Below are 18,756 nucleotides of genomic sequence, written 5' to 3'. Positions count from 1 at the left end.
CGTTCAACTTATCTACAGATAATTATGTCAATATCAATGTTTATTAGTTAAAACAGAAATTGGTACGCAAGCAAATACTGCCTTCTATTTGTTGTTTCCTTTGAAGCGAAAAGTAGCTGCACCTTATAAAAATATATACCAGGGGCAAACCACTATAAGACTAATAAAAAGATAAGACTAATAAAAAATATAAAAGTGTTTTTTTTTTGTGTTCATGGGACGTATTTTGTAGGGCTCGTTAACGATTTCATGTATCTCGTGCGGCATTTGTACAAAACTGTATACCAGAACTATTTATCCTATATATGATATGTTTCATGAAGATTGGAAAAGTATGGTACAAAAAATGATTTTGATTATATTGTTGTATGCCGTGTTGCAACTTGATACGCGTATTCATTGTCTTGTTGCGTATTTATGTGTGTTATTATTGAAAAATAATAAAAAGTTGCCTATGTTTGGGATTGAGTGTATTAGCAGTAAAAAAGATGGCTGATTTAATTGAATAATGAATATTTTTCTCTAAGAATGCCCAGTATATATTCCCGGAAACAATAATTTATCCGACTCCCCGATATAATTTATCATTGAAATGATTTATTGAGAGAAACTCTGACCAATATTGGTCAAGGCAATCATGTTTGATAATAGCACGGACCTATACAACTGGGTTATAAGTCCGTGATATTAGTTTTATATGTCAATGGTATTTGAAAGGGGAAGTTACTGCGCTGTGGATTGTTATATAAGCAGCGGTTGCCTGTAACCTTGACACTGTTAGGGCACAGGGTTATTCCTCCAAAAATCAACAGAGGTCAGGATAGAAGAAAAGCGAAATATCTCACGCCAAACATGTTGTCATCGAAAGCAGCACCGCTTACGAGGTTCTATGACTACGTTTTAATTAACTGTAGCTGTCATTGGTAGTCAACATTTCCTAATAAGAGCTAAATATAAATGTATGATTCGTACTCAATCTCTTTCGAACCACAGGTTCTAAGAGATTAGATTTTAAGAGTTTAACTTGATAATATATCATTTATTTATTTGTATGTAATATTTCTTCAAGCAAAACTCAGAATTCTATTGAAATGTCATATTATTACCTTATAGACAATATCAAATGACTGAAGAGCCATATATTAAAATAGTGATTAGTGTATGCGACGATCACCTGTTTTACAAATCAGATATTCACATAGTTAAACAGCTCCAGGATAGTCCTTTTTATTCATTATTTATAAGTCTACCTTTCACATGCAAAATATCAATAATGAATAAAATCAGGATTTCCCTGAACTTGTTCAATTAGTCACTTTTAAATTTATTTATAAATAATATTAATATCATTGTTGAACAGTCCAGGCTTATGCACTGCCTAGAGTTTGGAGGATATGTTCCAGATCTATTAGTTCCCATCTGTGGTGTTTCAGACTGCCACTCTTAGATGTATCTGATCGGCAAATTAATTTTATCTGAGTTGTTAGGCTCATTATTATCCACTAATCTAGGTAGTATGAAGTATCATGAACCTGTGTCAAATGGTAAGCCTATAAAGGCTAAATTGTCATGACTATATTGGCAATGGGCACTATAGTTATCATTTGATGCCAACATATTATGCACTTCATAACTATGTACCTTGTTAGTATACATCAAATAAAATTGTGTTCTGTTCTGTTCATAACGCAATCATCATTATTTTTTCTTGACCACGCACCAAACATCAATATCCAACCATTTTAAAGTGAATCAATGAAAAGTAATTAAAAAATCCTATATGAATTGCATGTATACCTTTTCTTTTATTCTTGTATGCAGACTTGTGTCTAAAGCAAGGCAGCTGACATCAAGCTGTCAGAGGTCAAAGCATACTCTGCCCGACTTGCCATACGCTTATGATGCCTTGGCCCCAGTTGTATCAGCAGATATTATGGAGATTCACCATAAAAAACACCATGCCACGTATGTGAACAACTTGAATGCTACAGAGGAAAAACTGGCTGCAGCAGTTGCAGAAAGTAAATATCTTTGATTTGTGAATGTTTCGCCTTGTCAGCAGTCGCCACTAACTAAATTTCCCATAGATCCCAAAGGGACGCCACAAGTTGAAATCAAGTGTTCCTTCCTGAAGCCTGAAGTTAATTTAACCTCCTATGTTATAAATCTGTAAATAAAATATTTTGATGGACTTTGAAATATTTCCTACTTCAATTTAACAAGTATTTTTTGTAACTAGCTAAAAAAAATGCGGACATCTGACTTGGGAGGTCCCTCCATAAAATTTAGAGCCCTAGCCTAGGGATGTCAGGACACCGTTAGTGTAAACCACTGCACATTCACAGTCTATGTTGTATTGTGTAGTCAGTTGAACCGTGTTTGCTGTAGAATACTTTACTTCCCTGGATGAATTCAATGTTTCTTGTAAGCTACAACATCACTACATGTATGTTCTTTAATAATTTGATGGCAGACACTGATGCTATAGAGTTGAGATGTTCACTGTATTATGTCATAGCCTTGGGTTTTGTGCAAGGAAAATAGGCCATAACTCAAAAAACCTTCAAGATATTGAATTGAAACTTGGTACACATGTTGCCAGAGACAATATGCAAGGCCAATTTAGTTTTTTAAACATTTGAAACAGAATACCCCGGTAGCAGATGCTCTATGGCAAACTTGTTAATTTTTTATCATAATGTCAATCTCTCAATCTTACACATTATTTAATTGAATAATGATGTAAAAAGTATTATTATTATAGAAAAATCTAAATTATTATATCATGTTTAAGTGCATTTCATGCATGTTTCTCACTTATTTAAATTCGCTATAGTTGTAAAAACTAAAAGAAAAAAAACATGCTTTATGTCATAGTCAAGCTAATGTATGAATTTGGCATATTTTTTATTAAAATATAAAAAAATGCGCTAGTAGAAGTACTTAGAATTTTGAATCACATTTCTTACCCTTGATGTTTATTTTTTTATTATTACGGTAAGTTATTGTGGTGTGAATATGGATGAAAGCACATTTATATTTATGTACCCAGAATGCACCTGAAGTGATCAGATTAATCTATATCTTGAATCAAATACATGTACCTGAATTTGAATAATTATGAACTGATTACACTGTTACACTTTACGGTAACTACTAAGGGTATTCCTCTGACATATATAAATTTAATGAGCTGTTTAACTTCTTGTTGCTTTAATGCAGGCAACTAACAAATATGCTTTCTTTTGGTAATAACAAATTTAAATAGAAGTGTACATAATTCTGATACCTCATTATAAATAACTTATTTTTTTGCTCTTTTCATAATATACCAAAGAAATTTACAGCAGTTTTGCTTTGCCCCCAAAAGCATTTGCTAAGCAACATGTACTGAGCCATTTTATTGCTTAAGATGCTTTCTTTAGGTACTCGAGAATGGTCGTATGGTAAAGCTGATGTTTATTTTATGTTTTATCGCAGTTATTTGGAGTGACCATAGCATGTGTTCGTAGATTTCAGGCACCTACAGACATGCTATGGTGTAATTATGCTGTAGTGAATGGTTTTTGCTTTCCAGTAGTTTTTTAAGAATAGATCTATGACTTAGAATATTTGTCGGCATTTTTTTTTATTTGCAAAGTTTAATTTTTTTATTTGCAAAGTTTAATATTGATAGAATGAAATTTTTAGTTCACATTTTTATCTGTTTATATTTTCTGTGAAATGCATGACATTGATCAAGGCCAAAGGCTGATTAATTTTCTATCAGGCTTAAAAAAAAATCAAATGCTAAGACCCGAAAAGGGCCCTTAGTTTTGGCCTTCAGACATACCATCAAGTGTATGAATATGCATATTCCATATTCGTAAGCTTCAATGACTTTGCTCAGTACAGTAAGTAGTATTATTCTCTGTATTGTACAGTACTATGTTAAATAACCTATGATTATAAATAGTTGATTGTGAAGGATTTCTTCATGTATTTGAACATTTTTATCAAATTTTGAAAGTATCATTTTTTTTTATGTACTTCAAGTTGATTGATCAATTTTACATGGACACTTAACATAATAGAGTCTAACCTGCCACCTCATTTACATATAAGTGTAAAGTGTAATAATAATTAATAGTCTCATATTTTGTAGGAAGAGTGGAAATTATCAGTATGCCTTTCATATAGCATGTGACGTACTTGATGAAGATGCTGCATGCCGGGATGATGCAGAATGCAAAAGTTGATTAGCTTGAGTTTATGGACATGTTTTACTTTTGTTTTGAAGAATTTGTATATTACTAATTATCATCATAGCTTATATGCATTCATAATTTGAGCTTATCATTATCCTGTTCTGAAGTTATGCTTTGAATGATTTGGTATGGCATGAAACGGATTGACATCATGTTTTCTATATATTGATATATTCTCTGAGCTCTTAGCTGTCAAACTCGTCATTATATCATTCTTATCACAAAATATCATGTTTCCTCTCAGACATTATCAGTGTGTGTATACCACGTGATAAATTGCATCATAAATGCTACATCGGAAGGCAATTTTTGGCTTCGAATGTAGACTTTAAACAAAGATAACTTTCCTATTTTTTCACCATTTTAAATAAAACAGCGCAGTCTACCCTGCTTAAGGAGCCCCACCTTCGGTCTTTTACCAGAGTTTGATTGAGAGTTTAGTTTCTTAAAACACTTCTACAAACCTTTTCACCTTTGACGGAGCACTGTCAAAACAATATTTTGGAAAATGGTTTGTCGAGGTTTTTGATGAAACTAATCACCTTTTCAAACTCCTGCAATAATGAAGGAGAGGTTCTTTAAGTGTCATAGACTGCCCTTTGTTTCATTTAAAATGGTGTCGTAAAAGAAAAGTTATCTTTGATTCAAGTCTTCATTTTAAGCCAAATGTTGCCTTCTGATGTAGCATGCATGACATAATTTATCACATGGTATACAGACACTGGTTATGTCATTTAATCATTTCTAGATCATAAGTATGTACTCAGTACTGTAATGTAGCTGGTAATGTTGTGATTTCATTCTTCATTCTTGTTTCTTCTTCCTAATGCAATGTATTGTAAGTACAATGTTGATTGCTTTGATTTTGAGATGGTCTTAGAGTTTGTCTCTATTTCAAAGAAAAAAATGGCAGAGACAGTGCATTGTGCAAATATTTTAACAAGATGCAACATTCAAGATTCATCAAAATTTATTACACGTCAGGTATACATAATAACAACACTAGCTCGCAGAGCTGTTTTCCGACATAATGCAAATCATACAACATATCAATAATGTAACACAAAACCTGGAAGTCAGATAACAGGAAATCATGAGGATTGAGAGATTTTAACTTATGACTATTACAAACTTTAAGATTGTTTTTGTATTGGAAATTTGCTTTAAAATATTTTCAAGTACCATGTAGTGGATATGAATGACTTTGGATACAATTTAAAAAGGGGTCTAAGGGTCATAACCATGTTTCGGACATGAATCCCTCATATTCAAACCGACCCATGGCTATTTTTCAGGATTGACAATTATCAGATGTTCGTTATAAGAACCCCTGTTTAACATTGGCAATAACTCTTAACACATAATTCAAAATATTGCAATTACACTTGAGACACAATACGCAGTGACGTACAGCAAGGCCCTTAACTCTGGCTTTAGTAATTGATGAGTTACGCCCCTTGTCTGCAAATATTAAAGATCAGCATTGGTGTTATGCTCCGCTGAAATCTTTTTGTTTATATTCACAATCCATTCCACCTCATATTAAAAACTTCTCTGAATACTAAGAAAAAATCATGTTTTTGAAAGTAGGCATTTTCATTATAACTGTATCTTGTGGAAAAGGTTGTCAAAAATACATATATTACGAAATAAGGCCCTCTCAAATTTAATGCAATCCATAGGGCTTGAATTATAATTGCAATCTGATCATCTTAATGTAGTCTGTTTTTGTTCAAAAGCTCATTGTCATCCTTTTCTTTACTATCTTCTCGTGTGATTTCAGACAATGTCAGCCAGATCATATCTCTTCAACCAGCATTGAAATTCAACGGAGGGGGCCACATAAACCATTCAATCTTCTGGGAGGTCCTCAGTCCTACTGGCGGTGGTGTGCCAAAGGGTGACCTTATGGAATTGATTAAGGACAATTTCGGCTCGTTCGATGCAATGAAGGGGGAGTTGACGGCAGCTTCAGTGGGCATTCAGGGTTCGGGCTGGGGCTGGCTGGGGTGGAACCCAGTCAGTGGGCGACTCAGAATCTCATCATGCGCCAACCAGGATCCCCTTCAGCCTACCACAGGTGAGAATGAAATAATCACTTTGGAAGTATTTGTTAAAATGATGATATTTTATATCAGAAAAACGGCCACATATCACATAAACTTGTGTAAATATTCCTGATACCTGATACTAAAAAAATAAATTGTTAGGCCTAAAATGAAAGATGTTTACATATAAGAGTGGGTGCCCATTTAATCCAGCTTCAAAATCCAATGCAAGTTAGCCATTGCCTGAATTTCCTCTACCACCAAGCATAAATTGGAGATCTAGGGTAGAAGCTTTTTAAATATGCATCTTTCACATGTATGTGAATTCTTGTTACCTGATCTGCACATAATACTATATCTGTTATGCAGGAACATAAGAATCTTCCTTTGCCGAGAAGATAAGTTCATTTCAGTAAGGTGTTAAGAGAAAAAGAGGTTAAACTCGGTCTGCAGAATACCCTGAAGAGGGTTGGGATGAACCTATCTTACACGAGCGGCTATTGTCGATGCTTTTTCTCCCACCTCAGTTTAACAAAATATAGTAAAAACATATTTTAAATAGTTTTTACATATGGGTACTTTTTTATCTTTGCCCATCTTTACCAGCTATGCACCGCCAAATATTCGGATCTTCATATCTGGGGTGGGAGAAACCTATTGCCAACATCACTGTCTTCAGTTTCAAACAATGCATATTTACCATCTTTATTTTCAGGCCTGGTGCCTCTGTTTGGTATCGACGTCTGGGAGCATGCCTACTATTTGCAGTACAAGAACGTGCGGCCAGACTATGTCAAGGCCATTTTCGATATCGCTAACTGGGAGGAAGTCGGCAACAGACTTGCTAATGCCCGCATGAGCACATAAACACTGAATTATAGACTGGTAGCCAGTTGGGTGTAATTGGAATTCAGAATATAGGGACATGAGCTCGTTTATAAACACGGAATGTAGACTGGCAGCCAGATAGCTGTAATAGGAATACACAATATAAAGGACTGTTAACTGTGCTTTGAACATCATAAAACCTTTATAAATGTGGATGTTTTATTTTATTGCTTATTAACATGTTTCAGTCGTCAAAATTATATACTTTTGAATTCATACAAAAGTGGCATCTAACATTTTCAACAAGCCATGCTTTTGATAATCTAGAGCTTGCAGGCTTGTTTTATTATGACTGCAGATGAATAAATTGTATTAAGATGGAAGGTTTATGATTTTATAGAAAAGGTAGCAAAAATATAGCATGATTCTTTCTGATTTATTCCGAAATACATGTATATTGGAACACAAATAAGATTTAGATATTTTTACCTTAAATATCTGTATTTAGATGGGACGCAGGCAAAAAAATGCATTACAAAACAAGACAGAAAAAAATCTTAAAACCTATAATACCAAAGATAAGATGCAGTGAAATTGTCAAATCAAAGCTTCTGAATTATTCATGGTTGATTGAATAATGTGAAAGTTTGAATATTGTAACTTTAAATTCTGGGTAAAAGCTTCTTTTGTTTTTCCTGTCATAAATGCGGGTTTGTTTACATTACGAAGTGTCAGATGTGTTTTTTTGGTGCATTTTATAGATAAACTGTTTGGTGCTTTATAATATTGTATTATTTATCCTGGACCTAACAAAAGTGTGTACTATTTTATTGATGGTTGATTTAACTTCTTTGTTAAGTATTGAGAAAAAAACTATCACAACGTCTTCAAATAATGCTGTCCATTGTGCTGTAAAGTATTGCTTGAAAATAAATAAATAAATGTAAGTAAATGTTTCATGGAATTTTTACCTCCGATTTTTTTGACATATATATGGGAAAATGTGCTAACCACTAGTTGTGTTCTGTTGATGGTTTATAAGCCAAATTTCTTTAGTTGGGCCTGAAATCTGTGACAATTAATTGTATTTGGTCATAATCGAACATAGATTCTATCGGCAAGTTGGTTTTCGTCTTTCCTTTTATTATTTTCATTCGGCTCGCCACTGCCATTGTTTTTCTTTGAGTTCATGTTTAGCTCGACTATTCGAAGAATAAGGAGAGCTAAACTACTCACCCAAGCGCCGGCAGCACACCTTGGTTAAGGTTTTGCGTGCAAGCACACATAGGTTAATTTCTCAGCAACTACTTGATGTATTGCATTGAGACTTTAATATACAATGGTCCTCAACCATCCAACCTACTTAATTAACTAAGTTAGATATCTCTAGTTTGCATTAAATTCAAATAATGGCCCTTTTTTATTTGACATAGGAATTCTGGTAAAGGTTTTGCATGTAACCACTTTTTAGTCAATACCTCAACGAATACATCATGTATTGCCTTAAGACTTGTGGAAGTAGTTGGCTACAAAACTCCAATAATAATGGCCCAAACTACAAAAAAACAGTCAAGGGCATTTAAGGGGTGGCATTGGGTCACAAAACATAAGCCGGACTTAAATATATACCAATGACAGTGCACCAAGTAAGTGAGTGATATCTCTTATACTTTGGGAGAAGTTCACTCCACAAGGCAAGAAAATTTTAGATCACATAAACAGTATCAATAAAAACATCAATATCTGAAGTTATAGATCTTTTTTTTTTACTTTTAAGGGAATGGTTGTGGGGGCCCTTTGATAGGGGAAATATAGCATTATTTTGGCAAAAAGGGGAAAATACTAAGATAATTCATATAATGTTCAACTTGTTCCCAAACCTTTCATTCAACAAACCTATCTGCATATTCATGACTAGCACTAAATTTCTTCCTTCAATGCTTAATGTTAAGAGGTCAACGTTCCTCTTAAAAAAAAAAAAAAAATTCAGTATGCAAAGGGGCCGAAAATAACTAGATGATTTTGATTTCACTTCATGGTGATATATATTGTGAATCATGTTTTCGAATCATTCGAAAAGCTGAGGAATATGTTTGCTCCACAAACACCCATGTTTCCGCAAGTGTAAAATATAAAAATCAAGAGCACATACCGTAACACTTAATATTATAAGGTTGTACCAGTAGCTTATGAGAAATATGCTTAGCACTTAAGTACACTTTATAGTGACTAAGTGTATCAAGTATCAGAACATTCTCTCTTAAAATGTGAGAGAAGTTTGCTTCACAAAACCTCATTTAGATAAAAAGTGATTGCAAGAGGGAAATAACTATTAATTGAATAGGCCATAACTGATGAAAAATGTTTTCAGCACTTGTAAGTACACTTCAAAGTGACCATTTGTACTAAGTTTCACAACAATCTGATATAAATTGACGAAACAGTTCGCTCCACAAATCTCAATAAAGATGAGGTGAAAACTAATGAGTTGAAGAGCAATAACTATTGATGAATTAAATTCAGCCCCACCTAACAATAAATGTGTTAGGCACATTTACACTTTTTATCCTGATCATTTGTACCAAGTTTAAGAACAATTTGTGACAGACAGATGAATTGTATGGTGCCCTTCAAACTTTGTAAGCAGAGGTATAATGATCATTTATTTGTTTTCTTTAGCTAAATACAACATTAGGAAGAAAGAGAGTGTTTTTGCATACCGTTTATTCAAAGAAAACGTAAAACAACAATGCCCATGTGTACAAGTTTGACTCGAAAGTCTCAAAAATAGTCAGAGATTAATGAACACATTTCATAAGTTTCATCATATTATGTAAAGAAATGAAGTAACATTTGTAACACACAATAAACAAAAATGTTGCATAACATATTAGCCTGTTTTACCACAAATTAACATCTTTACATTGTACATCAACAGACTTGCTCACATTTTTCACTCGGACATAGAAAAAATTACTTTTTTGTAAATGCAGAGAAAATGGTTGTTTCAATGATCAAACATCATCAAAAGTTCAAATTAGAGTTCTGTTGTTTATAATAATTTCAAAATGTTACTATAAACGCTGTATTATTGCTGAAAAACGTTGTTAAATTGTATTAATTCAATCAAAAATTGAATAATTTCAGGCTTAGATTAACAAAAGTATGTTCACATGGGTATCTGCCAGCTATCTTCGGCATTTATTCACTAAAGAAAGTAAACTTCTTTTATTTAAATTTCCACAAAGTTTAAAAAAATAATTACCAGCATAAAATCCATATCTAAATTTCTTATAACCATTATAAAAAGTAACAACAGTTTAACAAAAAAAACTAAGCATACTGGTATTATCTAAAATCAGCTGTCAAAGCATAAAAACCAGTCTTCAGGTGTCACAGCTTGAGTTAATGAACATTGTAAAATATGTCAAACGCTTAAAAAAAAGCCCAATAATAAAATGTATTCCTGCATATAGCATGACATGATGCACCAGTGTACATGTACATTCCGTTATTCTAGAAGCTCCATGCTTCTTTTGGAAATTCCGATTACAGGTGATTCTTACAACAGGGGTGATAAAAGACTGAACATCATAAATCCTGAATATCGGGTTTGGGTATGAGAGATTCAAAACCACAAGAAGGGTTTAATGGCCTTATTTTATATCTCTAAAAATGTTTAAAATTTCGAAGTACTTCTTCACATATCTAATGCAAATGTCCACTAAAAACAAACTCTACAACTATACAGCAATTTGAAATTCAAATCTCCATCCTGATTTCAGGATTAAAGTGATCTTTACAACTTAATACAGCAATTTGAAATTCAAATCTCTATCCTGATTTCAGGATGAATCCTGTCAGACTTAGTACTATCCTCCCTGTCGCAAATACATGGCTACATGAAGCAGCACATAAGGTTAATCTGCAGCACACTTTTAAATAGACAAGTCAGAGGGTTGTTGTCAAATAATATTACTTTTGCTTAAGTAAGACTGTTCTTTGGATCTAGCTGTGTTCCTTAGCAATGTTTATATATTTTTTACTGCTTACAACTTCTTTCATCTACAACAAAAAATGATCTACACATACAGCACTATTAGAACAAGGATAAGAAAAAAAGCCCTGCAGAGTGAACGTCTGTAATCTTAAAATCAAACAAGAGCTGTCACAGTATGTGACGAATGCCCCCGAATGTGACATTGACCTACGAACAAGGTCAGTACATGAAAAGTTGATCTTGCCTTTATGTGTCAAATACATATGGCAAGTTATTTTAAATTTCCTCTGAACATAAAAAAATACCACCCATACTTGACAACCTACATGTACAGTGTTATGTCCTTATATTCAGAATTCCCTTGTGAATAAACACTTAGTGTATCTTTCACCTTAGAGGTAGGGACATGGGTCTTGCACAGGACACGTCGTCTTCGTATGTGAAACACATGTAGCAAGTTATTTTAAAATCTGTCCTTACAAGGGAAAGTTACAGCCCGGACACGACAACCTATACCCTATGTCCTTGTATGCAGCACTCCATTGTGAATAAACACTAAGTGTGACCTTTACCTTTGAGGTAGGGACACGGGTCTTGCACGCGACACGTCGTCTTGGTATGTGGAACACATGTGGCAAGTTATTTTAAAATCTGTCCATACAAGGGAAAGTTACAGCACGGACACGACAACCTATACTCTATGTCCTTATATGCAGCACTCCATTGTGAATAAACACTATGTGTGACCTTGACCTTTGAGGTAGGGACACGGGTCTTGCACGCAACACGTCGTCTTGGTATGTGGAACACATGTGGCAAGTTATTTTAAAATCTGTCCATACAAGAGAAAGTTACAGCCCGGACACGACAACCTATACTCTATGTCATTATATGCAGTACTCCATTGTGAATAAACACTATGTGTGACCTTGACCTTTGAGGTAGGGACACGGGTCTTGCACGTGACACGTCGTCTTGGTATGTGGAACACATGTGGCAAGTTATTTTAAAATTTGTCCATACAAGAGAAAGTTACAGCCCGGACACGACAACCTATACTCTATGTCCTTATATGCAGCACTCCATTGTGAATAAACACTAAGTGTGACCTTGACCTTTGAGGTAGGGACACGGGTTTTGCACGCGACACGTCATCTTGGTATATGGAACACATGTGGCAAGTTATTTTAAAATCTGTCCATACAAGGGAAAGTTACAGCACGGACACGACAACCTATACTCTATGTCCTTATATGCAGCACTCCATTGTGAATAAACACTAAGTGTGACCTTGACCTTTGAGAAAGGGACACGGGTCTTGCACACGACACGTCGTCTTGGTATGTGGAACACATGTGGCAAGTTATTTTAAAATCTGTCCATACAAGAGAAAGTAACAGCCCGGACACGACAACCTATACTCTATGTCCTTATATGCAGCACTCCATTGTGAATAAACACTAAGTGTGACCTTGACCTTTAAGGTAGGGACACGGGTTTTGCACGCGACACATCGTCTTGGTATGTTGAACACATGTGGCAAGTTATTTTAAAATCTGTCCATACAAGGGAAAGTTACAGCCCGGACACGACAACCTATACTCTATGTCCTTAAATGCAGCACTCCATTGTGAATAAACACAAAGTGTGACCTTGACCTTTGAGGTAGGGACACGGGTCTTGCACGCGACACGTCGTCTTGGTATGTGGTACACATGTGGCAAGTTATTTTAAAATCTGTCCATACAAGGGAAAGTTACAGCCCGGACACGACAACCTATACTCTATGCTTATATGCAGCACTCTATGGTGAATAAACACTAAGTGTGACCTTGACCTTTGAGGTAGGGACACGGGTCTTGCCCGCGACACGTCGTCTTGGTATGTGGTACACATGTGGCAAGTTATTTTAAAATCTGTCCATACAAGAGAAAGTTACAGCCCGGACACGACAACCTATAATCTATGTCCTTATATGCAGCACTCCATTGTGAATAAACACTAAGTGTGACCTTGACCTTTGAGGTAGGGACACGAGTCTTGCACGCCACACGTCGTCTTGGTATGTGGAACACATGTGGCAAGTTATTTTAAAATTTGTCCATACAAGGGAAAGTTACAGAGCTGGACGGACGGACGGACGGACGGACGGTGCGATTTTAATATGCCCACCTTCAGGGGCATAACTCTATAAGTATTTAAGCTATAATTATTGACCTTGCTACACAAGTGCCTATACATGTTATCTCTGGCAACATCTTCACCAAGTTTCATTTGAAAACCTTGAAAGATTTATGAGTTATGGCCAAGGTTGACATGTCTGAAAAATGACAATGCAGAAGACACCAAATCGCTAGGACAGTAGCTCAACTTAGTAAAGCTAAAACAGACAAGTGTATAAAATGGGCATGGAGTGGATAATTGAAGCATAACTTAAAACAACAACATCTAACAAATGATATGCTATTCTGATATGGCAAACATCGCTGAGGTAAAAGGGAATATATATACAACATAAATGGAGCACATCAAACACAACAACTTTACTAATGAATGAAAAAACTGCAAAAAAATCTGGGAAAAAAGCATATATGTTTTGCATTAGGAATGGGGCCAAATTGCAGCCCCAAATTTAAGCAAAGGTGAAAAGATATTGCATGACACCAGCACTCACAACTCATTCTTTTTTTTAAATATGACCTAAGATTTGTGTAGGAAATCTACTTAATAAAACAATGAAATCTACAGGGACAGTTAAGAAATGTCTTAAGATGTTTTATAAATACTGGCACAGAGCTTGTTGAAAAAAGTACATTACAAGTACTTAAGTATAAACACTTGGGTGAAAATCAAATTCAAAAATCTTATTCAAATGAAAGTCTTATACAATCATGTATAATCAATTTAATGATTAAGCTCAGATAATGGTGAAACTACAAAATGTAATACATTTATGACTAGAATCAAACCATTGGAAATTGAATTGAACAGTGTCAGGTATGATACCTTAAATTAAAAAGTTTGAAACATGTAACTATGTTCTAAAACCATGAAGTTGATATTGAAGCAGATCATTATTTCTTCACTGTTACAATGTTTAAATGCCAGTAAAAGTTATAATTTTAAAGATTTCCAACACGAACAAAATGTAATGGGTACACACATGAAGTTGCATTTAAAAACTAAGATAATGCCCTTTTGAGGAACCCAAGCCAGTACAAAATGTACAAGCTGGAAAAAACAGGCCCAAAGTTGTTGAAATATCTTTTAAAATTTTAACATGAAGGTATCATATTTTAATGGGTACACACATGAAGTTGCATTTAAAAACTAAGATAATGCCCTTTTGAGGAACCCAAGCCAGTACAAAATGTATTTTATGAAGTCAAATTATTGGATTACACCTGGCTTTATTTACAAACGCCTACATGTATTTTATCACGATTATCTTTAAAATAATTTCCTTTAAAGTCTCAAAACTGTTTAAAAGAATTGAATTACATGTATTACCAAAACAAAAATAGAAGCTTATATACACCTTGATCCTGCTCCAGAATGTTTCAAGAAAGTCAGGCTAGGTCCCAATTTCTCGAAACATTTGTACATCAGGACAAGCTCAGCACATTATTTTTGTATAATTTGTGTCATTTTCTCATGTTTTAAGGTTTTTTGAGACTGAAAACAGGATTTATCTTTACAATAATCACCATTACGGGTTACGGTAGCTATTATTTACTTCAATATGTAAGGTTTAGTAAGTTATTTAGCTAAATGAAATAAGAAACTTAAGCTTTAATTGCACTTAGAAATTTTGAGAAATTGTGGCCTCAGGTGAACACAGTGTCTTACTTTATACATGTACAGGTTACTAATCATTAAATGTAAAACAATTTAAACATGATATAATAAGATTTGTGTCATAAACACAACCCCTCAATACTTTTGAGCAATGTTTTCACCAAAAACATAACAGCAATTATGTACATATATATAATAAATAGGCACAATATCGTATCACTAGATTGTTGCAATTTATGTTTTAAATTTTACTGCACTTTAAAGCTGCACTCTCACAGATATATATACCATTTTTACAACTTTTTTTATTTTTTGTCTTGGAAAGAGCAATATTTTTGTGTTAATATCTGCAAACCAATGATTTAAGATTGCTGACGAAAAATCAGATCATAGTTTTTTCATATTTCTGTCCGAAAATTAATGTTTTATGGCTCAAACCATTACTAACGGTTTAAGAAAAATGCATAAAACATCAATTTTTTAACTTGAATATCAAAATCTTCGATCTAATTTTTTTCATCAGTCTTATGTAACTGGTTTCCATGGATTTTCGCAAACAATGGCTCGTAATCCAAGACAAAAAAATAAAAAAAAGTTGTCAAAACGTTCAATTTGTGAGAGTGCAGCTTTAAGTCTAACCATATTATGTTTAACTCATTTGACTTGCAGCCAAACAAAAGCCAGATAAAAAAAACATTGTGTTATTTTGGCATTTTTAACTGGAGAATTTGTAGTGTTGTACAGTAGCCATTAATAGGAAATCCCATTTATAAAGGCTTATATTATTCTAGCTGTAGACAAATCATGCAATGTTTTCGTTACGATCATTTCAGTCAAATAAGTTCAACATAATAATGCATTAAAATTCAAGATATTTTTTTTTGCATCTATCAAGTTTAAACCTACATTGTGCCCCTTTCAAACTTCATAATTCATGAGTTATTCACAATAAGACAGCAAAGGCTGTGACATTGAAATTGTCTACACTGTTTCTTATTCAAAAATGTCTTTTTCAAAGCAATACATGTATGATGTAGGATACCTTTTCAACAGTACAGAGACTTTCTAAAAAACACAGAATCTTTAAATACAGAATCCTTAGTCTATATATATAATAAATCACAGATATTTAAACTAAATAATAAGATTACAAAAAAATCAGAGAAAAACATTATAAGCTCTTTTCTCATTTTAACCTGTTTCAATATATAATAGAAAAACATCAAAATTGTTGCAATCTGGTCTTTGATATATATGTATCATTTGTATGTGAAATAGAATTTGTTTAAACTAACCACAGATACCCACATTACATATGGAATTACATGTATGATGGTATTCAAATCTTTATTTTCACAAAAAGAAAAAAATCTTAACTGAATTAAGTACCAATCAAGTTCAGTAACCTTCATGTACATTACCTATGGTAATCTTAGTTCATTATATGCAATAACATCCTCGGCACCCAGTGTATTATAACCTATATAATATTATAAAGGTTATAATACAAAGGGTGCCGATGATGATGCAATAATAGTTACTGGCTACTGCATACTCCAACCAAATTACAGAAAATTATATACGAACACGAAGAGCAAGTTTTGTATAATTTCAATCATGATTGTAGTATAGTGATATTACTTTTTTTTACCATATTATTACTAAACTAACTGTGCAATAAGTGTGTACATCAAAATGTTTTAATAATTTATCTGCATGCAACTTACTGCACATTAAAAATTCTGCTTTATTGATATTGTTCTAATATACATATGACAACTTATACATAAACTTAGACAATGAAAATTCTTTCTGATATGGTTCATTCTTACTCTTTACATTAAAAGATTATATACTAGTAAATAATTTATGCTGAAATCAATAAAAAATATTCTTCATCTAGAAAACCCTTTTCATTATATTTTCTTATATAAAATGGGAATAATATTCCATTAGATTATATTTGTATATGTCATCTCCTATTACAATGACGTGAAAGGTGTAACAAAATGTAAATCATAGCAGTGATTAAAAAGTTAATAAGTTTATGGTTTAAAAACAAAAAAAAAACTCTGGTACTTGATCATTGGTGGTATTTTGGATCAATATTTCAAGCATTTGAATGTATGGTTTCTTTCTCTCTGTAAACAGTCCTTGCATTTTTAAAGTCTTAAAGATCATCTTGTTCAGATAAATGATTTTAAAACATAAAAACTCATACTTAATACGGAGCACTAACACTGTGATGTGGAGCTAATGGCTTGAATGGTAGTTAATACTTTTCAGTATAAATCACAATGAGCTTAACCAAGAGCTTTCTGCAAAAAAGAAGAAGCTTCTGTCATCATAAACACAGTGCTTCTTGTTGGCAAGCATCTTTGTGTCCTCTCTTCCAATGTTCCTTCTGACAGCCCTCACTGCAGTACCGTGCTAGACGACATGCACCACAGTACCGAAACTTGTCGCAGTCTGCATGTATCTTCCTGCAAGATGGTGATGAGCAGAACGTGTACATCTGATCCTGCTCTTGTTCTATCTGAAGTCTCTCCTTGGGTCTCCAGTTTTTAAAAGCTTCCTCTGCCTCTTTTTCATCGCCTAAAACATTCCTTATTTCAGTGAAATTCTTACACAGCTGTTCCACACCTAATTTGTTCACTTTATTTTTCTCTAGTTTAACGATGTATTCAGCAAGCACTCTTGCTGAGTTGGATCTACGGACTTGCTTGCGAATACGCTCTGATCCACACACAGAGGCTGCATACATTAACTGTGAACAATACAGGACAGTATTGATGGAACCATAAGAAAAATTGCTCACATCATTTTGAAGTTTAATCTGCAGATATAGGTCTTTTACCAGCCCATACTTCACAAAAAGCTCAACAGTTTCTGTTTTACCAACAATAACACATTTCAATATAGATTCCAGAGCAATCACATTTAACATCTGTTCGTCTGTCTGCCTTACTCCTTTAAAAAACAAGGGCACCATCTTTGCTTGGCATTCCAGCATACGCTTGATCACCTTTACATTGCACATGGCTTCGACAAACAGCCTCATAAAGCATTTGAAGTTTGTATTTAGGTGACATTTGCAAGAGTTCTTCTCCATTCTTATAAGAAAACTGACAAGACGATCACTTGCAGTCTCTCCAAGGCACTGCATCACCCTCCAATAGTTAAGTTTGTATTTAGACTTAGAGCTGAACTTCATCTTCTCCAATGTGTCACACACGGATGACATATTGTCAAAGTCAACCTCCGTTATGTAGCCAACAATCTCCTCAACATAATCTTCAATGGTTCTCGTGGAGCCCATCTCTTAAGAGCCTGAAAAAATAATACACTAAAACATTAAGAGACTGAAAAAATAATACATAACATTCTTGCACTAGTTCTTGGTATTTTTCAAATGCCTTCCTAAATAAATTCCAGAATTTGAGTGAGTGCGGAAATGATTTTATCAGTGCATTGCTAAATTGGCTTTCATTTTTATTTTTTTTGAACCATGATAACAGTAAATACGTTGCGAACTAACTCAATTGGTATTTAAGTTGTTCATAGGTTGATGTCGAGTCCTGGCCTTCCGCACACCAACAGAAATGTTATCACAATGTCCGAATATTCTTGTCCGAAAAATATATTCACAATGAAAATAATGTATTATCTGCGTAAAGGGAAAGGCAAAACAACAGTAAAATACAAAAAAGAAACACAGCATGTAGATGCATCATAAACCTATCATTAAACACAATTAAAGTAATTGAAAATGTTAAACTAACTTAATTTTTTCGGGGGTCTTATATATATGTTTCACGATTTCCACCTCACGTCG

General features: G+C 33.8%; 2 protein-coding genes across 3 annotated transcripts; one reads left to right on the top strand and one right to left on the bottom strand.

Moving 5' to 3' along the window:
* The first annotated feature begins 754 nt into the window (after window positions 1-754).
* On the top strand, window positions 755-8,080 carry LOC128237333 (superoxide dismutase [Mn], mitochondrial-like). Of its 2 annotated transcripts, XM_052952755.1 has the most exons (4): window positions 755-884; window positions 1,822-2,021; window positions 6,031-6,327; window positions 7,011-8,080. In XM_052952755.1, exons 1-4 carry the CDS (start codon window positions 853-855, stop codon window positions 7,160-7,162), a joined length of 681 nt encoding a protein of 226 aa, XP_052808715.1. In that variant the 5' UTR covers window positions 755-852; the 3' UTR covers window positions 7,163-8,080. The 2 variants fall into 2 exon arrangements, with proteins under 2 accessions (XP_052808715.1, XP_052808714.1); XM_052952754.1 differs by lacking the exon at window positions 755-884 and having other exon boundaries at window positions 1,766-2,021.
* A 4,766-nt stretch (window positions 8,081-12,846) lies between these two features.
* Window positions 12,847-18,746, bottom strand: LOC128237331 (uncharacterized). The gene is made up of 2 exons (XM_052952750.1): window positions 18,704-18,746; window positions 12,847-18,251 (listed from the first exon to the last, which is right to left on the bottom strand). Exon 2 carries the CDS (start codon window positions 18,238-18,240, stop codon window positions 17,266-17,268), a length of 975 nt encoding a protein of 324 aa, XP_052808710.1. The 5' UTR covers window positions 18,241-18,251; window positions 18,704-18,746; the 3' UTR covers window positions 12,847-17,265.
* Between the last annotated feature and the right edge of the window lie 10 nt (window positions 18,747-18,756).

The sequence above is a fragment of the Mya arenaria genome, chromosome 6, assembly GCF_026914265.1.
Source record: "Mya arenaria isolate MELC-2E11 chromosome 6, ASM2691426v1".
NCBI classification, from domain to species: domain Eukaryota; kingdom Metazoa; phylum Mollusca; class Bivalvia; order Myida; family Myidae; genus Mya; species Mya arenaria.
The sequence above is the reverse complement of the archived record's forward strand: the minus strand, read 5'-3'. Positions and strand labels throughout refer to the sequence as shown.